This window comes from Haliotis cracherodii, unplaced genomic scaffold (assembly GCF_022045235.1).
Source record: "Haliotis cracherodii isolate W230 unplaced genomic scaffold, xgHalCrac1.p SCAF_1, whole genome shotgun sequence".
NCBI lineage: Eukaryota > Metazoa > Mollusca > Gastropoda > Lepetellida > Haliotidae > Haliotis > Haliotis cracherodii.
In genome coordinates, this window is record NW_027266264.1 from 77,264,299 (window position 1) to 77,288,016 (window position 23,718).

Sequence of the window (23,718 nt, forward strand, 5' to 3'; positions counted from 1 at the left end):
CCACCATATAGCTAAAAATATTGCTGAATGCCGCTAACAAACAAACATATTGACTTTATATAAATACATGTTTTTCATGCATGTAAACTTTATATAGGCAACAACTTATGACTTATCAGGAATTTAAAATGGCACACCGACAGAATACTATGAAATCTTTATGAGAAAGTAGTTAGTTGTTACGCAAACTGTATACAAGGATGTCGGCTCAAAGTGCAGTTGTAAACATGGCTGCTCCCTTGCGGTTCGATGGTCGTGTTGTGCTTGTGACAGGCGCCGGGAATGGTAATTTTTTCTCAGTGTAGCATTAGTGACAGTTGTTGAACTTAGTTTCACTTTACATGTACTTGTCCACTGATTGTCTCTCCTTCACTTTCTAATTTACAATAGTATGTTTTTGTCAGTGATATGTAGCCTACATCAGCTGATCTTAACTTATAGTTCATAGATTAGAGACCATGTCGATCTCGCCTGCATTAGTAGTCAATAATATTTTATAGCTACATTTTGAGCAATGAAATATATATTGTATGAAAAGTGCATTGAAATTAATAGTAAACAACGCCCCCCAGAAACATGTCGGCATGAATTTACAACGTTTACAAAAGTGTAAATATACCTTCAATTTCACATTTTCACAATCTCAATAAAATGAGATCTACTCGTAGCAGTAGCAGGCAGTAAGATCTATTCTAATGATGTTGATATATTATAAGCCTCTTTTTTTATATCGTTGTAGTTAGAAAGGTGAAGATTGAGACCATCACCATGACCACATACTATGGTCATCTTCTGTTCAATTTATTAATAAAAATAATGATAATAAGTGCATTTATAATGCGCCAGATTCCATTCACCAAGTGGATGCTCATAGCCCTACACTATTATTACCCTGTCAATGGATCAGTGAGCACTCAATTAAGCCCCCTTTTAGATTCTTGCTGTTTGGAATGGTATCAATATGGTCATGAAATAGACTGAGAGTTCATTCCTTGAAATTGTTGGTGTTCTTTTTTTCCAGCTGATCTACTAATACATTTTCAGTCTGTGCAATATGTTCAATATTCATTAGCATATTTTCATTCACTATAGTTGAAGGAAGATTCACATAACCATATGTGCTTGCATGTTGTGTAATTCCACTCTCAGCAATATTCCAGCTACTGACATGATTCATGGCACCCAGTAAATAATCAGCTCTGGTCGAGACAGACTGCCTCCGTGGTCTAGTAGTAGAGCGTCTGCCCGGACGTTTAAAAAAACGTTTTAAGATGATACTTGTTGTTACCTTGCCTGGTGCTCGGCATTAAGGGACTAAAACAGGGACTGGTCGGCTTAGAGTCAATATACTGTCTGAGTGGGGTATTCATGTTCAACTGCAGGATGGTATCTCAGTGGGCTAGCACTATCAAATCGGCATCAGTCCGGACTAAAACAAGCAGCCTCTCTCTCACTCACACACACACACACACACACGCACACACCTCACCTGATCCAGACAAATCAGGGATTGATATTATGAGCAACATCTCAGGCCATCAGGGTTTGATGAGACAAGGTCAATCTGATCCATTTACTTGCCTTGCTCAACAAGCAGAGGTAGCTGGGACCCATCTATCCTCTCTATGGGGCCAGTAGTATAACAGTCCCAGACTAATTATGAGGTAAAATTTTCAAAATTTTGCTGTAAATTCTGTGGTGAACACATGACAATTTCCAGCTCAAACATTAATACAAACTCATTTTTTTCTCTAACATTTTGAATCCCTTGCATTTAGACATTTCAAGACATAAACTTCTGCATATATATATATAGCGAGCCTTGGTGAGCTAAATGCATTGTGTATATTCCTAATACAGGATATTTACCATCCCCAAACACACAAGCGTGATAACCTCTTTATCATATAATGTCATTCTTTAATTCTGTGCTTTAAAATCGCTTTCCCTCTCTCACAAACATTACCGAAACATTGCGAGTTTTCCTGGAATGCGCGCATTAATATTTATTATGTCACCGGGTAAGTGATGTGTCAGTCGGACAGTGGCGAAGCAACATATACGCAAAACAACAGTTGTTATTACTTGCCTTTCGCGACAATCCATCGGTCTGTCTTTGTCAAAGGGAAGCTACTCTAACCCTAGTCTATGAGACGCCACGGACACGGTCAGACGTTGTTGACAGTCGGTCTGTCCTGTCATAACGTTAAGAAGTGTAGTCAGATGTACACACAGCGACAAAACGAAACAAGGTAACAATTCAAACATATATCGGCCAAATCCAACTATTTTGATTTGTGGAGAAGGTTTCAAGCCGCAGAGGTCTACAAGCACAGATATGGCTACTGATCCCGCTTGGCTAAGCCTTGTGCCCTCACAAAATTGTTTCAAAATTTATATCTCCAAAGTTGCCAAAACTTATAAAATGCCTTAGCTACGTCACAGTTAGACAGTGATTTTCAGTATATTAGACTGTTCTTTTGATAGTGATAGCAATTATCCCTGTAGTTTATCCAGATTCCCGATGGTTAATTCTGACTCAATCGCCGAATGACGAGGGCGATGCCATGTTTGTTTATAAACATTGAAAGTAGTCCTACTTGACCATTGATATTTGCATCTCTATCCGCATATGACCCCAACAGACATCGTTTTTATCCGTTGGCTTTATCCTGCTGAGAAACCTACCCATTATATGATAAATATATATATATATATATTGTAGTGTCTGATATCTTTTTATGCTTAGATGTAAACAGTTAATGTTGTTTAATATACCACAAGAACATTTAAAAGTGAGAATGATATATTTCAAGTTTCGTTTTTTTGTAGAAATCATATTTTGTAGGTTTGTATTGCATGTTAATTGTTTGGGCATCAATCGAGTGCAAAATTCAATAGAAAACCATGAAAATAATGAATGTTTGGTGTAAATATTGATTGAAGATAAAGGCAAATTCGGTTGTTTTTTTTTTTCAATTCTGTGGTTGGTTACATTTTCTGCAATTCTTTCCGCGAGTGCAAAATCGCAGAATTTTCATCTGGGACTGGTATGTGAATAGCCACACCATCGTGATGTTCCACTATTTCATACCAAGAGTTTTTGGTCAGACTACCTTAGATGCAGATGTGACTGATGCACGATAGGGTCCGATAAGCAACAGTCCTACCGCGGACCCCTTACACATTTGCATACAGACCCTTTTGCGGGTCAAGTTGTCCCTCTGCCATGCTTGGAAGACAGGACACGAAGTAAAGATTCTGCCATTCCCCCCACGGAAACAGCGGGTAGAAGAACTTGGGCTCCGGCTGTAGTTAGCAGGCAACCAATGTATCATACCAGCACCAGAATGGTGTTTAACTAAAGCCCCCGTCTGCACCATGCCAAACAGCAGCATTCAAAGTGTGTATAAATACATTATGTGCACACCACTGACATCCACATAGTATATTAAAGTTACAGGTATTTTTGTAACTTCGAAGGGGGTTGGGACTGGGGAATAAAAACATATGTGCCTCCCCCAAAGTGAAGTTACATACTTAGTGTGTTTGCAATAAAAAAATTGCCAGGCTGCCATCAGGACTCAAAGATTTTAGAAGCTGCAGGCCCTGACTAAACTCTTCAGGCTCTAATTTAAAAAAAGACAACTGCTGCTTACTTTGACAAATATGTAAATTGACACATAAGTTTACTGCAGGCCATAAGGACCCATACAAATTGGAAACTACGGGCCGGACCAGAGACCTATCTGCCACCGGCCTTTAGGCAGCCATTACTTATCCATCTAACCTGGATACCTGTGAAGACCCTGGGTAGAATAGGTCTTCAGCAACCCTTGTCGTAAGAGGTGACTAACGGAATCAGGTGGTCAGGCTCGCTGACTTGGTTGATGCATGTCATCGTATCCCAATTGCGTGGATCCATGCTCATGATGTCAATCACTGGATTGTTCGGTCCAGACTCGATTATTTATAGACCACAGTCATATAGCTGGAATATCGCTGAGTGCGGCGTTAAGCAACCAACAGAAAAGTATTTGTTGAAGTACGGGGCCATGGGGACCATGTATGTACTGCACAATATTTATGTTAATTCATCATCAAGTAAAATTCCTGTCAAACACTGTCATTTATGTAGTACTATATTCGGTTACTTTGCTAACTGCTTTTCTGGTATGCTATGCAAACAATTGTCGAGCTAAAATAAACAAAGGCAAAGGCTCAACAAAAGGAAATAATACCTACCGTAAAATAAAAATTATTTCATCATTGTTTGATCAGTTGATGAGATTTGTTGCAACAGCGCAGAAGTAAAAATGAAAAGCCATGAAGAAAGTAATACTGTCTGAGTGTCAAATAAAACCTGTCTGCTTCTTATAATGCTCAAAAACACAACTGTTTAGTGCTGTAGGTGTTAATGTCAATTGTATTGTTGGTAAGGGTTAAATGATACATCGGTGCAGCGGTGCATCGTGAGTATTCATGTGACGATAGGATACACAATATGTTTTTGTTTTTCGATACAAGACGATACACTAGCTAAAATAAATTACTTACTACTCTTTTTATGAACTCAGCGTATTTGTCAGTTAAATATTGCAAAATGTGTTGTATATAGTGTTTCAAGTTCACTACTAAAAATAGCCTCTACGAACATGTAGCTACAGCTAGCCTTTCCTTTTGAACCTGCTCTGTAATATTTATAAGTTTCGACGCGATTTGACGTAAATACGTTAGTTGCAATGCGTATCGTAGTGTGACCTATGCATCATGATATCGTATTGTGATGTTGCTTTATCGTTTCAACTCTGTTGGTTACCAGTAAAAATTAATGTGAGTTTAAAGGCTAAAACAGATACATTCAGCAGTACTAAGACCTCATTTCACAGATGCTGGCAGAGGGAAAAGACATTTCGGATATGTAGGACAAAGTATGGTGTTGCTGGATTATCTCGAGATGAACTGATTATGTTATCTAAATGGAGTTGAGAAGTCGAATACTTGCTTGACCTTCTGTGATGAATACATTGTTACTGGTCCCTCGCATGTTTCGCTCTCACAAAGGTAAAACATACATGTCATTATTCCCACCTATGATTTAGTTTTCTTCGTGTGTATGCTAGTTTAAGGGAATTTGTCACCACGATAGAAGACTAAGAGACATTAGGTGCCCGATGTAATTTATTATCAAGTGTTAACAATGGTTAGCTAAGAGACATTTTGTTTTTATATGCAATTGATTATAAAGGGTTAACAAAAATTCTTAAGCATCGTGGTGTCACTTTAAATTCTGTCTGTCAGACATTTTTTGTGCCAATCGAAAAATATTTTTCAAATTTCCCACATCATGAAGCAGACTGTTTGTTGTCCTTGCCAGACCACTGACATTATCATACCTCCATGTCTGAATGATGAGATCTGATTGGTCCATGTGATCTTGATAAAATTCTTTGTATGGAAGAGCCGTGTTCTGTGTGTGCCCAGATGTGTTTTCTTGGTGGGGAAAAAGTAAAATCTGTTGTCTCTCATCACTTTTGTTATAAGAAATAACAAGACCTATTGCCCTCCTCACTTTTAAGAAAACTATGCCTGAGAAACTTATATACAGCCCAAACAAATAAATATTCATGGAAAACAGACGGAATGTACCATCTATTCCTTTAAAGAGAGTCCTTTATGTCTTACAAAGGAAGAATTGAGAACATACAGTTGGTTAACTGTTAGCTAATGAACTTTGACGTTATACAATAGGTTGGCCAATAGATATTTTATTAACATATTTGTAAGGAAATTAGATATTTCGACAGACCAAAGACTTTACATTTCAAACCAATGATTACGTACAGTTGAATAAATGGTTCAAGGAAGTCCATTGTAACTTTGAATGGTTTGATTTTGATTTAAAGGTGCGAGGTCAGATCAGTTTGAATATTTTTGATTGGTTATTTTCATATTGTATTTATTACTCTGCCCCATGAGAAGATATCAGTTTTTTTATAAGGGAACTCCTAACATGGCTTTCAGATAAAAATATCAGCATGACTTCTGACAAAAACTCAAGTCTGTACATCATAAAGGTTTTGCATTTCGGAAACTTCTAAGTATTTGTCTGTGGATGATTGGAAGATGGTCATCATGGTAGTGCTTTACACATTGTTGTGTTCTCACAAGGAAGTGAGATATTGTAGGTGAGAGGAAATGGGCTTTAATGTCGCATCCAAGATTATTGCGATGTGCATGTATGGGATCTGGGATTTAAACCTAAAACAGCTGATCCTGGCATAACTGCAATTCCGCACAGAAAATCCAGGGCCCCGTTCCACAAAACGATCTTAGCGCTATGATGATCTTAAGCCTATGGTAAAGTATGGGAGTTACAATCACCTTAGTGCTAAGATCCCTTTCTGGAACAGGTCCCAGGTGCCTTAGTTATTTGGATTTTGACATGATTGAGATACTGTTGCAAGTACGGTGCACCAGAAGAGTTTCAGATGACTACAGCAGGTCATCAGGCCAAGGCGAGTTCAAGAGTAGAATATGAAATGTTGCTTTTACGTGTGAGCATGAATATTAATTACAACTGACTGTGATACTGGTGTGTATTAGTATGACTGGGAGCAGGGAAAACATTATTTTTTAATACATTGTGCATTTTGGCATGCAGTTATAAACACAACGGAACCAGCCGATTAAACTTGGAATGTTTACAAATTGAAGTGCCATCTGGCATTCTTTATTGTCAACATCCTTTAACAGTTTCGTGTCCTGACGTTGTTTAGTACACATGGTTCTTTCTTTTCATATGACGTCTTTTCGTAACTTCTGACTATTATATTGAATACTTTTGACCTTTATTTCAGCTTTGCGTTTTGTTACCGGCGTCTGTTTGTTTTGTATTTTGACCTTTATTGGTAACATTTGATACTTTATTCATAACATTTGACTAGTATTGCATACTTTTGTCCTTTATTTCAACTTTGTATTTTTTGACCGAATGGCCGCCCATATCCATCACATGTTCATGAAGTTATCAGGGATCAAGATGAGGAAAGTGGTGATATTTGACATGCAATTTACATGTTGATTATGAACTAAACATACTGTATATAATTATGATACATGGAAGTTACAACTACTATTTAATGAATAAGCCAGGCAATGTGGCCTGTACTGAGCTAATGCTTGTATTCTTGTGTTGACAGGACTCGGACGGGCCTACGCTTTAGCCTTCGGTGAACGAGGTGCCTCTGTGGTGGGTGAGTGTCTTGTACAGAGTGAGTGAGTGAGTGAGTTAGGTTTGAACAGCCTTATATTTGACGCTGTATGTGGCAGAAAGCCCAATGGGATGCAGTGTTTACCAATTGGCCGTAAGGGATGCAACAGTGAGCTTCAGTGCCTGCTGGGCCTCACTTGTCTTGTGAGTGTAATATAACTGTTGTTACTTTGAGCAATATGTGTACTCTGATGAAATGTTACTGTCAAAAGTTACATGTAACTTGTTTAGTTGAAAGGATTTAACCTATCTTTTATTTTTTCAAACACTCTGTATTATGAACCCGCCTTTTGGGAATGGTTTTCGTTTCATAAGGCTTTAGTAAATTTGGTCCTAGATTTTCATCCTTGACTTCTTCACTACCAAACTACCCACTTCTCATAGCTTTATTGCCCCTAAGTACCTGAAGATGTGTGTTCGTTGGTTTCTGATATGAAATGCACCATTTCATAGTCCTATCAAACATACATGCTTCATGTGAATAGCATCCATTAAATTATTGTAGATCCCTTGAGCAGGTTGTTTTATAAAAAGTAATTTTATTAAAAATAAAAGGCCACCAGCCACACAATTATCAACAAAATGTCTGAAAAATCTAAAAATTAATTTATGCTTGCCTCGAGGCATTTTCTATCATTTTGGCAACAGTAGGAATAAACAGTACTTCAGTAACAAGCCACTGATGCGACAATTGGATCATTGACCCATGAAGATAACAAATGACATCCCATTCCTGAGCAAAATGGGTCCCCTTGCCCTATTTCTTCTACACAAGGCCATGGTGACCCATCTGTATGTTGAAATCAGCCTGAAGCTGATAATCAATTTGAATTTTTCTTGTACTCAACTTTGTCTACTGTCATACAAGTTTGTACGAGCAATTTGTCAGCAACAGATGTGTCATTGTAGTCATTATTGATTGAATATTGTTTGTGTATTTCAATATATGGTCATTATAATAATGACATTTTAAAAATGAATATTAGTAATAAATCAAACTTGAGGATATTAGTGGGAATGTATTTTGTTGTATGAAGTCCATTACAATCAAGTGTCAGCCCCGAGGTACACGACTTCCTCAGGCAATGTGGCTGTCTGTGTTGGAGGGTGATTAAAGTTCTGTAGGAAATGCTAGAAACTGTTAAAAAAGGATATAATTTTTCACAGGCTGTTGTTATTGAAATATCTAGTAACTACTGATCGCCCTACTTGTGGTTTGAAGTATTTCAGTCACAAGGAATCCTATCGAGAAGTTAACAGGAGACAAATTCGAACGAAAACAGGAAGTTTACATTTATTCTAAGTCAAATGATGGCAGTCTGAAACAGACTATAGAAATATGCGCACTTGACTCCGTTATAATGATAATAATGTAGTATTCATAAAACATCTAATCCACACACAAAAATCATTTTGAGAAAATTCTAGATGTGCATCTTCTAAAATGACAAAATGATGCTGCGTTTGTTTTGTTAACATTGCTCCCGTGATGCATGTCCCATTACACTTGCATAGCCATAACCAAGGTACCCGATATGGAGTCTGTATTGGGAAATGTATATAAGTTCTTTATACTTTAGAGAGATAGAGGGAAACCATTTATTAATTTAGATAGGGTGAAATACAGAACTGCCCAAGCTATTTGATTTTCAATTCATATCATCAAGTCTACGGTATGATAAATAAAACAAAACAGGTATAGGGATGGTCTCAAAAACAAAACTGGGACGTAAAAGGACATTAGACAGCTTTGATACAGGGTGATTAGGCGTATAGTGTACAAGCTTTATGAGCAGAAGGTAACCCTGACTTGTAGTAGAATTTGGGAGGAATTAGAGATACAATTAATGTTAACTGCACTAACTATTGCTCTCCAATAGAGAGAGGGGTTCTCTTTCTGATTAAATCCTCCTTGGGGCACTTATTGCATTTTCCTTGCTGAAGAAAATCTACATGACATGGTTGTAACCATTTTCCTTAATAAAAAATGTTACCACACAAAAAACTTTGTTTTTGTATGATATACGACCACCCTTACGGGGCCTCACAACCAACGGCGCCTCACGCCAGGGGGAGCAACTCTCACCCAAATCACTTTCCTTATGTCATCTGTAAGAGACAGACGTGTTGATTTTTCACACAAGACAAAATAAGAGCAATCTATCGTTCGACAAGAACCATGGCTGACCAAACTGTATGTATGGTACATTTCTTTCATTGCAAAGGCATAATACCTCGCATTGTGAAGTTATAGAGTTATAATTGACGCCACGTGCACCTTACTTGATAAGGTTGGTTCCATTTATTGAACTCAATATTTTATTCTGTTGAATAATCAAATACGATGTATTTATTTACACCTGTTGCTGACGGATGCCACTTCCTAGATTATCTTTGGGAGTCTGTCCTGATGCAATAAGTGCCCCAAGGAGGATTTAATCAGAAAGAGAATTTTACAAACCTGTAGAGGTTATGAATTCTCTGATGAAATCCTCCTTGGGGCACGGCCACCCACCTCCCCACATTCCGTCAGCATTTGACATATGGAAAGTGATTTGGGTGAGAGTTGCTCCCCCTGGCGTGAGGCGCCGTTGGTGGTGAGGCTCCGTAAGGGTGGTCGTATATCATACAAAACGAAGTTTTTTGTGTGGTAACATTTTTTATTAAGGAAAATGGTTACAACTATGTCATGTAGATTTTCTTGAGCAAGGAAAATGCAATAAGTGCCCCAAGGAGGATTTCATCAGAGAATTCATAACCTCTACAGGTTTGTAAAAATTTTGATACGCTGCGTGTGGCGATGACCGAGCACTTTTCAGGGGAAAATATTCCATCCGGTCTATGAGGTCTATCTCCGAACCATTCATAACTATCACAGTCAGGGCATCCAGATAATTTACCTTGATGAATCATTCCACTGACTACATGTGGCTATCGGCAGATGGCAAAGCACCCATAGACCATCAGGTAAAGGTAATTGTGTCATTGTTTTTTCATGCTGCAACTCATGATATTGGGCTTATTGATGGATGTGTGCTAGTTTTTCGAGGCGAAAAAAGAAAACTGGGGATTTTCCTAAGGAAATTATAGGAGGTGATGTGTTCATAGACTGGTTGGAACTTCAGCTGTTGCCCATGTTAAACCAGTCAGTGTCATTGTCACAAGTGGGGTGTCCGGTATAGGGTAGGGTGTGGAGGCTGGAGTGTCCGGTATAGGATGTGGTGTGTGGGTTGGAGTGTTGTGTATAGGGTGGGGTGGAGTGTCCTGTAAGGGATGTGGTGTGGGGGCTGGAGCGTCGTGTATGGGATGTGGTGTGTGTGTTGGAGTGTCGTATATAGGGTGGTGTGTGCAGGGTGGAGCATCCTGTATGGGATGTGGTGTGTGGGTGGGAGTGTCGTATAAAGGCTGGAGTGTCTTGTATTGGGTGTGGTGTGTGGATGGGAGAGTCAAGTATAAGGTGGGGTGTGTGGGTGGGAGTGTCATGTATAGGGTGGTGTGTGTGGGTTGGAGTGTTGTGTATAGGGTAGGGTGTGGGGGCTGGAGTGTCCGGTATAGGATGTGGTGTGTGGGTTGGAGTGTTGTGTATAGGGTGGGGTGGAGTGTCCTTTATGAGATGTGGTGTGGGGGGTGGAGCGTCCGGTATGGGATGTGGTGTGTGTGTTGGAGTGTCGTATATAGGGTGGTGTGTGCAGGGTGGAGCGTGCAACACTTAAAAACTTAAAAAGGCCACAAATATTTGAACAGATGAGAATACATAATTGGGAAAATGATCTTTGTTTTTTGGCCTTGGGAGCTTCTGTAGACAGAGTTCCCTAGAGAGAGTTTTCTATTAAGGAATTTTTTTAAAGTTGATTTTTCCCAGTTTACATGGTAATAAGTTTGACCTTGACTCTGTTCATAGTGCTATGTATTCTTTCATGAAACTTTGCACACACAAAGATCAGTTTGTCAAAAGGTACCTTTTGCTACTTAGGGGTGTTTAGAATTTATATTTTTTTCTGTGTCCATTGCAACAAGTTCGATTTAGAATGTGTTCATAGTGATGTGTACCTGACATAGAAATACAAGGTTCTGAATACCAGTACCATGGTATTGTTTTGATAGCTCAATAACTACCCTTGTATTCAGACAGACATATTAGATGGAAATTCTCACATGAAGTAACAGTTAGATCATGATAATTTGTTCTTTTGAATTTGTGGGGGCCAGGGGGATTTGTCATCTTCTGATGACTTTCGTTTGTGTTGTCATCTGTGCTCACTTCTAGAAGCACATTGCACCTGTCGTATTCAATGACCTTGACCCTTGGCGTAGAAAACAGCATTGACCTGTCTTGTAGTCATTGACCTTGACCTGTGTTTCAGTCAACGACCTTGGCGGGGACATACATGGTGGTGGGAAAACAGCCCGGGCAGCTGATGTCGTTGTTGAGGAAATCAGGGCCAAGGGGGGCAAGGCCGTGGCTAACTATGGTGAGTTGCTATATTTGGAGTTTATATCCACAGATTATGTCGAACTCTGGTTTCAAAGGCTATAAAAAGAACTTTTTTATTTTCACTGTTTGTTTGTTGTTTAACATGGCACTCAGCAACATTCCAACTATATGACGGCATATGTAAATAATCGAGTCTGGACCAGACAATCCAGTGCTTGACATCATGAGCATCGATCCACACAATTGGGATCGATGACATGCATCAACCAAGTCAGCAAGCCTGACCACCCGATCCCGTTAGTCGCCTCTTACGACAAGCATATTCGCCTTTTACGGCAAGCATTCGTTGCTGAAGACCTATTCTACCCCGGATCTTCACGGGTCGCATTTTCATGACTGACATGGGGAAAGGATGTGGCAATTAATTTTCAGATACCTTTATGCTTCACATTTTCACTAACACCTTAATGCCATAGTTCAAAGTACCGGGTAACATGTGTTTCTGCCACTTTCTATGGTTGTTTTATCAAAATAATGTTTAAATTTATTGTCTTAATTTCTCTGTGCTGAGCTGGATCTTTGTGAACATGTGCATAATAAATACAGAGTGAGACTCCAGCAGGGCCAATAGCTCTTCTGTTAATGTGGCCTAAATTATATATCTTGTAGATGTCCAAATTTCGATTAATGAAAAGTGTCATAAGATAAAAATTTGATTGGCCAAACAGTTTCGCACGGAGGGAGATAAGGGGTAGCCTGGTTATTAAAGTGTTTCATTGTCATGCTGAAGGCCCAGATTCGATTCCCCACACAATGTGTGAAGTCGATTTGTGGTGTCCCCAGCCGTGATAATGTGGGATATTGCAAAAAGTGGCATACAACCATACTCTCTCACTCACTAAGGGGAGACAGCTATTTTCTTGAGTATGGTGGACACTTTTTTCCAAATAAAATTAGCTCTGTAGAGTGGGGTGCACATAATACTCACCATAATTAAAACACAAAGACATTACCCTGAGCACATAACACTGGAAATACAATTCTTCGGATCGATGCATCAAAGTTCTTTGAAGTTATATCATTGTTTGTTTTTTTACCAAATCACCTGTAGATTGGGAGAAAACCATATGTACAGCTGATCGCTATTAATGGTTGGTTGGTTTGTTGTTTAATTCCTCACTCAGCAATATTCCCGCTATATGACGGCGGTCTGTAAATAATCGAGTCTGGACCAGAAAATCCAGTGATTAATATCATTAGCATCGATCTACACAATTGGGATTGATGACATGCATCAACCAATCAGCGAGCCTGACAACCCGATACAGTTAACAGCCTCTTACGACAAGCATGGGTTGCTGAAGACCTTCAAGCCGTCTAGCCCAGATCTTCAAGGGTCTATTAATGGCTTAGTTTAATCTTTCCTCCAAAATAATGAGAGTACGCATTATACGGATTAGGAATTATTTTACCAGACTCCTGGCAAAATGTATTTAGATACAGGTCAAAAAAGGATCTGGTCATGCATACACTGAAGTTGAGTGAAGCTTTATCTTTACTCAAACATATACAAGTCATAGGGAATGCATGGGTAGTCCATGATAGTTAGAAAGATATGCAAACATCAGTACACTCGGACTTGTAGGTAGCCATGGGGTTGTAATATTTCTCATTAAACAATAAATCACGTGACTAACCAGGGGTATGGGTAGTCCTGTGGGTACCCGGGTCCATGTCAGTACCCACCCGACCCGAGTACCCGATGAACCCATCCCGGGCCTAATGTACACTGTACTCAAAACGCGGTACACTTCCTGTTGTGGTTCTTTCATTGTCAGCACCATGCCTGTACATGTGTTTGTGGGTAAACGTCAGCTCCTTCACTTTCCTCATACGTAAGCCACACAGTCATCAGTTTTAACGACTGGGGCAATTGATGACTGCTTGGAGCCCATTACCATGTGTGCAACCACATTGTGTAGTGGGCAATATTTGAATATATCTCTCCACTTAAAACATGTTTTAAACCTATTTTATCTAAATTCTAAACTTGGAAACATCTGGTTCAATTAAAGTTAGATATACTGTATTTAGATTTGTTAGATACATTTAATACATAATATATGTTAAAACAGCCTGTGGTTCCCAGCAAATGTACAGGAAGCAGGTAGATCTATCATATTACATTTTATTACTTGCCCGTGAAGAGATCACCCGTTTAATAAACATACAGCTTTATTACACATTGTGTAATACCAAAACGCGTGCTTATGTACTCTCGGAACACGTTTCACGAACAGATATTGAAAGCTCTCAACATCCCTTGGCGTATTCAACGACATTGTGTGTGGAGATGATAGATCACTGGGAGGAGCTTATGCACACTCGATGACCCCAGCAACCTTGTTGCTAGGCTGACGTCACATTGCTTTGACTCGCCGATGGATCTTGCAACAAAATTCCAGAAATTACGTCATCGGTTATTGTCACGTCATTGTAAACTTTGAGCTGCAAGGCCCCGTTCCACAAGGCGATCATACTCTAGCGCAACGAGAGTCTTTAGTCTAAGTTAAATTATGTGAGTTGTGATAGCCTTAGCACTACGATAATTTTGTGGGACGAACGCCTGAATTCTAAAGGTGGACCATTGTATGATATTAAATTCATACGTTTCAACTTTTGACGTGTTTGAAGTATTATTCTGTTAAACTCAATTGGATTATGCCATGGATCGTGTAGGTGTCAGCCTATTTACACTCAACAGTATAATTCTAAAAACATTATAAATGACAAGTAATAAATAAAATACTAAACTCGCTCTCGTGTAAAAACAATTTTATGAAACTCGTGAATAGTTGTGGTATCTGACTCGCTTTCTCTCGTCAGATACCAGAACTATTCACTCGTTTCATAAAATTGGTATTCCACGGGAGCTCGTTTAGTATTCTATATGTGGCATCACTGAAGGTATGTTCCATCAGGCACGGAATAAATTCAATGGGCTTGGTAGAATACCAACATGGACCCAATGGAACTGTTTACAATTGACAATAGCACATGCAGGTACAGACATTTTACTGATTGAAGTCACTAGTATGTGACTTGTATGTAATATGTGACATTTCTCCCTCATTGGAATTCTGGGCCATGTGAGAATTGTCAGTGGATGTCACTGTCAAGGGTCACGTGTGTGATGGACATGCCATTACAATATACACATTAAGTCATATAATCCTCCAGAACCTCAGCTAATGTTCAGTGTTTGGGGGAAAAAACCATCCCTGCCTATAGTTTCAAAATACCCAATACTTATGTGACCGCAACAGGAATTACGGGGTTAGGCTATATGTGACTTGTTTGACTGTGATTTTGCTTGACGACATAGGTGGCTGCACTTGCTGTTATTTAGGTCAGGCATATTACTGATATCAGGGAATTATCTAGATGCTCTCAGAGGCTGATATTGGACTCCAGATCTGAAGCAAATGTCAGTAAAAATTACGAAATTGTAATTAAAAATGTCCTTAGTGAGATTAGTACTCATGATAATGAAGATCTGACGTGAAGATCCGGGTTAGAATAGGTCTTCAGCAACCCATGCTTGCCATAAAAGGCGACTATGCTGGTTGTAAGAGGCGACTAACGGTACCCAGGTGTTCAGGCTCACTGACTTGGTTGATGCATGTCATCGTGTCCCAATTGCATGAATCGATGCCCATGATATTAATCACTGGATTGTCTGGTCCAGACTGGATTATTTACAGACTGACGTCATAAAGCTGGAATATTGGTGAGTGCGGCGTTAAACAACAAACCAACCAACCATTCTTGGTGTCATTGGCCACGATATTGCTGGAATATTGCTAAAAGCTGTTAGTATATGGCATTCTCACAAATGGTGAGGTTGTTACAATAACTTGTGCAATTCAAACATCCCAGTCAACAAATAACATGCATTACATGATGTCATATAGAACAGTGAAGTAAAAAATTGGTAATATTTTTTTTTATCAGAAAAGTTCTCAAAGTCCTAAAAAATCCCTGTTTACCATATTCTACATACATTTTTAGCACTCAGGACACATTTGTAGGGATTGACGTTTATTAGAAACTTACCGTGTCACTTTGGGTTGACTGGTGAATCTTCTGCATGCTTTATTATGAATAAGACTGCCAACTGCAAGGAAGTCTCTACATGTAGTACTTATAAAGGTAACGTGAACACTGCTTTGAAAACATGTCGGAGTGTTTATTTGAGCAGAGTGCTTAATGCATTGAGTACTGCAAGATTCACTGACCCACTCATACATCTTTTCTTTCCTCCACAGACTCAGTGGAAGATGGAGACAAGCTGGTTCAGACAGCGCTGGATAACTTCGGCAGGATCGGTAAGTAAAACAACTTGTAACTCAAACTGTATTTACTGTGTAGACACTTGATGACGTCAAAGATGAGTTGGATCCCGATTGTACCAAGACACGAGTATTGTGTAGTTGGATCCCGATTGCACCAAGACATGAGTATCGTGTACCGATAGTTGGATCCTGATTGTTCCAAGACATGAGTATCGTGTACCGATAGTTGGATCCCGATTGTACCAAGACACGAGTATTGTGTAGTTGGATCCCGATTGCACCAAGACATGAGTATCGTGTACCAGTAGTTGGATCCCGATTGTACCAAGACATGAGTATCGTGTACCGATAGTTGGATCCTGATTGTTCCAAGACATGAGTATCGTGTACCGGTAGTTGGATCCTGATTGTTCCAAGACATGAGTATCAGGTAGTTGGAAACCAGTTGTACCAAGACACGAGTATCGGGTAGTTGGATCCTGGTTGTATCAAGACACGAGTAACGTGGAGTTGGATCCCGGTTGGACCAAGACACGAGTATTTTGTACGTTAGTTGGATCCCGATGGTAGGAAGACACGAGTATCGTGTTGTTGGATCCCCATTGAACCAAGATATGAGTATCATGTAGTTGGATCCCGATTGAACCAAGCTCTATTATTGCGGCACTTTGTGCCACTTTCGATGTATTTTCACTGTACTATCCTGAATTTATCAGCACACTATTTCGTAATACTGAGGAAGGAAGGCATGAAATGGAGTGTAAGCACTATTTATGTTAAAAGCTTTTGTCTTTCCTTGTGATTCCTGTGTCAATAAACATTGTGAAACTGATGTACTATCTGAGGAGAATGCTACATGTAAACAACATGGTCATACCGTTCACGGAGGGTTTTTGAATAGTAAGGTGCAACCTGTGCAGGCTGTGATTCCCATCTGTTTCTTCTTGCCAGACGTCGTTGTGAACAATGCTGGCATCCTACGGGACAAATCTTTTGCCAGGATCAGTGATCAAGACTGGGGTGAGTGGAATCTGTTTGACATTTGAAGAGAAAATGATCTCAGATATGTGTTTTGTAAGATATGTGACTTTGTGAAGTAGCCATAACCAATAACCATTAATAAGTACAAGGATCACTCTGTGGAGGATATAGAGGGAGCCCAGCAGTTCAGGCCACTCATGTTGGCACTGCAGTAGTTTGTTCTACGAATGCGTTTCAGACTCTGAAGCTTTATATATACCAGAAGCATGTTTTTTTCATTCCCGAAAGAAATGATTTTTTCTGAGATTTTTTAATCCTTTGTTGTTCACTACAACTAAATATTTTGCATTCTCTGTGGGTCATGCATCCAAAGCTTTGGGCAAGTAGGGATGCAAACCGCTAACCACACCACCGGCTGTGGAATAAGCATTGCCTTGTGGTGTCCCTGACATGATATTACTGGACCATTGCTAGCCATAACCTCTCCCTCTCGGGCTACTTTGATGTTTCATTATATCAAAAATAAAATGCTTCTGAGCTGTTTATTTGTGGCTCCCCTGACTGAAAGCCAGCATGTATGCAGGAATATTTGAATTTCATTGCTGACCAACTTTTGTTAAGTGGCTGTTTTTGTTGACATTTTGAGCTGTAGATTACATATCCAGGTGAGCTACAGTGTCATGGAACTAATTTTTGATTATGTGCCCAGTGTTCATGCTGGCTTTTGAAACTGCCAGTCCTGTAGGACTTGAAACTCTAAAAATTGCCAGTTCCCCCCTAATTTTTGTCAGTCCCAACTTTCAACAAATAAAAAACATATGAAACTTACCTGGTTTTAATTCTTTCAACATCATGTTCAATGCAATGATGTCATCTCTGAAGTAAGTTAGTTAGTTCTACATGAAATTCACACAAAGTTGAGTCACAACTTCCTTTTTTTTTTGTCTTAATATTTTGAGGCTAAGTCACAACAAATATTTTTTTTACACTAAAAATAGACAAGGGGAAACCCTGAGGGTAACAGACAAGCTGACTTTGTTCGAAAAATATTCTTATATGAATATCTCTGATGTTTTGTTCATCAACATAGATTTATAAGGTACTTTATTTGGCAGTCCACAGGGACTGGCAGTACATGAACTACCAGTCCAAGCCTAATTTTACCTGTAAACAACTGGTAATTACCGGGAAACGGGAACACTGTGTGCCAGTAAGACGTTCTTAGCATTCATATTTGTATCTGTTTAAGACCTGGTAAGTCATGTTGTACCTGGTAACTTAGCACAGTTTGTAGTTTATGATTGGGACATGTTGCATAATTGTTGCCTTTGAAACGTCATGATGCAACTGACCTCTGTGTACTGTGTGTTGTAGACATCATCCATAGAGTGCATCTCCGAGGGTCCTTCTTGGTGACACGAGCAGCGTGGCCGCACATGAAGAAACAGAACTATGGAAGGTAGATCTCTTTCTGCTCAGCTTTTGACTCAGCTTGTTGAAATCAGGGGAATCGAGTCAAGGCATTTGTTGTGATGAGTAAATGCTTTATAAAAGCCTCCCCTACCGCCCGTTAGCTTCAAGATGTGGATGGCTGAAAATGCTTGAATTCCTTGAAGTGAGCATGATTTCCTTGCTATCTTGGTCATTTTTTGTGTCTGTTTTCTCCATCATCTATCTCATGTTTCTATCAGCAACAAGCCAAAAATTGAATAGGTGACTGAAGTAATGTAACAGTTTTATGTATGTTTTTCAGAATTATCATGACCACATCAGCTGCTGGAATCTATGGCAACTTTGGCCAAGCCAACTATAGTGCAGGTGAACATTATTCTATGTCACATGGAACTTCAAATATTATTTTCTAACTTTTGTCTGAAGTCCACTGTTTGACTGTTGTTCCTAATAAACCTGTACATTTAGCTTAAGTCAAAAACCCAAAGCAGCTTTGTTCATGACTTCACTGGCAATGATTAATAACAATTGTGTCAAATTATGTACAGTGTGCATGCATCTTATTAGGCATCGCAGCAATCACTGTTTGGTCCATCCTCTTGACAAAAACAACAAAGTGCCACTCTTGCCTCAAGCTTGTTAATTCACAATTCATAATTGGATAATGTGAGAAGCAATTTTTCAGTATCCAGGAAAAGCCGCCATACTTTTACTCATGTCTATTCTCGATATTGTATTTGTAAATAATGATTACCATTACAATTGAATTAAAAGATATATTCATTATTTGTTGAACAGTTAGTTCATATTGCTCTGTACTTTTACAGCGATGTTAGATGTGTTGAGAAAGGTACTAGATTTACTTGCGCTTCTCAAATTATATGTATTTATATAGTAAACTTGTCAGGACCTGAGGATAGGATCGAGATATCGGTACATTCAAGAAAAGTAGGTTTGACTGCAGCTTCAAAACCCAGTGCCAAATATCAGTCTAATGTAGCTTGGGAAATGAGATATACAGACCTAACTGAGACTGATCTACTTGTAGCCAAGCTTGGTCTTCTCGGTCTGAGCAACACCCTGTCTATCGAGGGGCAAAAGAACAACATCAGCAGCAACACCATTGCCCCCATCGCAGGCTCCCGCCTCACGGAGACTGTCATGCCACCAGGTGAGTGAAGGGGCCTTTTTAGGGGGTCATAGATAAGGGGCCTTGTGGATCAAGCTACCAGATGAGAGAAACTAGGCTTGTTAGGGGGTCATATGCCACAAGGTGAGAGAAAGAGGGTTTTTAAGGGGGTTTATACCACCAGGTGAGGGAAGGGGGCTTGTTAGGGGGTCATATGCCACCAGGTGAGAGAAAGAGGGATTTTAAGGGGGTTTATACCACCTGTGGGGGAAGGGGCCTTGTTTGGGATCACGCCACCAGGTGAGAGAAGTGGGGCTTGTTAGGAGGCAAAGATATGATACTGAAACAGTGTTGTGTTTAAAAAGACAATTGTTCAGGAAGAGATGAATAATTACCAGCCCGGGATAATAATTCCAAGTCTTCGGCTTGTGAGCAGGGTCTATATCAAACTCTATAAATGACTGCCATATTTTTAGTGCTTTGCTGAGGAGGTTGACGGTTTGTGGTAGGAGTCGTGGTTTTATGTCAGACCATGGTACTAAAACAATGAAAGGTCAAATGCATCAGATTCTTTGAATGAGGATCTTATTTGTTAACTATATATAGGCACTGCTTCACTGACTGTCCCATGTGTTGTAGAGTGGATCAAGGCCCTCAAGCCGGAGTATGTGATGCCTCTAGTCTTGTTTCTGTGTCACGAGAGCTGCCCGGAGACCGGGTCACTGTTTGAAGTTGGAGCTGGATGGATGGCAAAATGTACGTACATGAACCACAATGGGTCAACTTTATAAGTATTGATTACTACTGCTCAAGTATTAAAGCCTTGCCATTCATCCCCATGGCAAAATGTCATGAAATATCTGTCATTCATATTCAAGATATTTCTGTTGGAAGTGCCCTTTTTTGATTCAGATACATCATGAACTTTTATCATACTTATGCGTAGGATCCTTATCATTCTGGGTGCAGGGATAGCCTAGTGGTAAAAGCGTTCACTTGTCATGCTGAAGCCCCGAGATCAATTCCCATCAGGGGCACAATAGGTGGACCCCTGGTATCCCCTGTCTTCATATAGTAAGGAATATATCTGGAGGTTGCTTAAACCTCACTCACTCACTCACTCATTCATTCTCCTAAATGTGTTTTGCAGTGAGATGGGAGAGAACTCTTGGAGCCACAGTCCGGAGAAAGAACATAGCAATGACACCCGAAGATGGTGAGTTGTTGTTACTAAGATGAGAAATCTTGCTGTTATTTGTCACCTTATGGATAAAAGTCAATTCACCCCACTAATGAAACACCTCTATGAACTACAGGGTGTTACTAAGACATGAATGATTCCCTGTTTGATGTATTTTCAGTGAGAGACAACTGGGAAAAAATAACAGACTTCACTCAGTCCAGCCACCCTGCTTCTAATCAAGGTAAGTGTAGAATTAGCTCGCCTTAACTCCAATGTCCCGATCAAGGTAAATGTAGAATTAGCTCACCTTATCTCCAATGTCCGGATCAAGATAAGTGTAGAATTAGCTCACCTGAACGCCAATGTCCCGATCAAGGTAAGTGTAGAATTAGCTCACCTGAACACCAATTTCCCGATCAAGGTAAGTGTAGAATAAGCTAACCTTAACTCCAATGTCTCGATCATGGTAAGTGTAGAATAATCTCACCTTAACCCCAATGTCCCGATCAAGGTAAGTGTAGAATAAGCTCACCTTAACCCCAATGTCCCGATCAAGGTAAGTGTAGAATTAGCTCACCTTAACCCCAATGTCCCGATCAAGGTAAGTGTAGAATTAGCTCACCTTAACTCCAACGCCCAGTCATTGTGAAGAACACATGGGTTCTTGAACCATTTAGATGTGTTTCAGAGTCGACAGCCAACATGATGAAGGTGATACAAGACATAGATTCAGCAGCTGAAGCACCGGTGGCCAGGCGGACACAATCTGCGGGAATGGATCCTGTGAGTAGGACTGGAGAGATCCCTTCTTCCTGAGGAAAGGGAGTTAACTGACTGTGAAAGTGGATGGAATTTATGGGCTCAATCATAGCACTATCTTTGACTATTACGAGTTATGTCCCCTCCTATTGACCAATCAGTTTCCACCTCTCGTATCACTTGCATTTGGACTACACATAGACTTGTTAGTCCAGCCAAAATGTAACTCAATAATTCCAGCCTAGTTTTTCAAGGATGGAAAGATAGTCAGTTAATGCCCTTGCCTCAGGAAGATGGATGGATCCTGTAAGTATAACTGGTTTGTGCAGAGAAATATCGTGAAAATATTTCAATGACTATGATCTTCTTGTGGTCTGTCAGACAAGTTTGAAATGTTATTTTGAATTAATAAAAAGGAAATTAATATCATGCCAGAATGGGAATTATCAGAGCTCCAGATAAGCTTTTGGTGTTGTGGGTATTTTACCCATGCATTTTAAAATCATTGGGTATCAGTAATTCTATCTGGGTATTCAAATTTCTGTTACCCACTAGTTTTTACGCATGTGGGTATTTAAGTTAAATATTTAAAAACACTATTCATCAGGTCCTTGCAAACTGGTGTCGTGTGGGTTTGAGAGCTTTATAGGACTCAAAAATACCACGATACTTCCACAAGAAAGTGTGATTGCAAATGATCATGATGTAACTGTCATCGTGGAGTTTGGCAAGGTTGACGGAATGCCCTATAATTTCAAAATAAGTTGCTGATTTGCTGATCGAATACTTCACAATATTTTGAAGACACGCACAAGTTTTATTTTGGTAGCGTATCTGTAATGTTCGTTGCATATTTGATACGCTTGGATTTTATTTTACTGCATATTTCTGCATTTCTGATGCGTATTTTATGCAGATACGCAGCTTATCTGGAGCTCTGATTATGTCCTGTTAATTCCTGTGTTATTGTTGTGAGGGCATGTTTCCATGAACTGACATCAGTTTAATACTGTCATCAGGAGTTGGCCAAGGCCCATGACATTCCACCGGAATCCTTCACCTACACGGCACGGGAGGTTATTCTGTATGCTTTAGGAGGTAAGTAATGAACAAATCAAGCAGTCTGTCTATCTTTCTCCATGAATTATTTTCATCAAACAAAATTGGATTTTCTTCTTTTGAGTAGTATATATATGATGTACAAGTTTAGGTGTTGATTGAATCAAGCTTGACACGATTCTGTACATTCAACTTGTACCTACACTACCAATAAACATGACTTCATGTAGAAAGGGACATGAGAAGATCCAGGTTAGAATAGGTCTTCAGCAACCCATGCTTGCCGTAAAAGGCGACTATGCTTGTCGTAAGAGGTGACTAACGAGATCGGATGGTCAGTCTTGCTGGCTTGGTTGATGCATGTCATTGTATCCCAAATGCATAGATCGATGTTCATAATGTCAATCACTGGGTTGTCTGGTCCAGGCTCTATTATGTACAGACCGCCGTCGTATTGCTGGAATAGCTGGAAAGCGGCGTTAAACAACAAACAAACAAACAAAATGCAAAAAGGGGCTGTTACTGTAATGCTGTCCTACATGTGTGTAGTGGGGATGTCCACCAAGGAAGACGAGTACCTGAAGTTCCTGTTTGAGGGGTCAGAAGCCTTCTGTACGTTGCCAACATTTGCCGTGATCCCTGCCCAGATGGCCATGCAGCAGGCTCTCATGCAGGAGATCCCTGGCCTCAAACAGGACCTTGTCAGGGTAAGGCAGGAGCGGAGCAGACCATGCGCTGGTACACTACCCGTCATTAACATAGCTGCTGGCCGTAACTCTCTGTGAATGAGTGTGTGAGTGAGTTGGGTTTACTTTTAACAGTATTCCAGTGATATCACGGTATGTCACCTGAATGTGGAAGGAAAGCCCAAAGTGATGCAAGTCTCAGATGCACGGGTATGGTACTGACAAGCCTAGAAACATAATTGGGGCAAACCGAGATTCGGACCCTACAAGCCCATGGGACACAGCTCTGTGCAGCGGATTGCTGTGTTTAAGACAACCTAGCCACCCTTGTCCCCTCCATCTATCTACAATTATTGTCCATCATCCTACAGTCTGAATGCAATGGTAGTTATTACAGTAAGCAGAA

At 39.9% G+C, this 23,718-nt stretch overlaps 1 protein-coding gene across 1 annotated transcript in view; it reads left to right on the plus strand.

The window, feature by feature from the left end:
- Window positions 1–210: 210 nt before the first annotated feature.
- Window positions 211–23,718, plus strand: part of LOC139469133 (peroxisomal multifunctional enzyme type 2-like) — a 31,703-nt gene continuing 8,195 nt past the window's right edge. Inside the window, exons 1-14 of the mRNA XM_071251273.1 lie at window positions 211–285; window positions 7,203–7,256; window positions 11,638–11,745; window positions 16,037–16,096; window positions 17,015–17,083; window positions 18,419–18,503; window positions 18,798–18,862; window positions 19,545–19,667; window positions 20,265–20,381; window positions 20,776–20,841; window positions 20,987–21,049; window positions 21,497–21,591; window positions 22,587–22,665; window positions 23,176–23,333. Coding sequence (XP_071107374.1) covers window positions 228–285; window positions 7,203–7,256; window positions 11,638–11,745; window positions 16,037–16,096; window positions 17,015–17,083; window positions 18,419–18,503; window positions 18,798–18,862; window positions 19,545–19,667; window positions 20,265–20,381; window positions 20,776–20,841; window positions 20,987–21,049; window positions 21,497–21,591; window positions 22,587–22,665; window positions 23,176–23,333 — 1,200 coding nt within the window. The 5' untranslated portion in view covers window positions 211–227. The remainder of the gene's footprint in view (window positions 286–7,202; window positions 7,257–11,637; window positions 11,746–16,036; window positions 16,097–17,014; window positions 17,084–18,418; window positions 18,504–18,797; window positions 18,863–19,544; window positions 19,668–20,264; window positions 20,382–20,775; window positions 20,842–20,986; window positions 21,050–21,496; window positions 21,592–22,586; window positions 22,666–23,175; window positions 23,334–23,718) is intronic.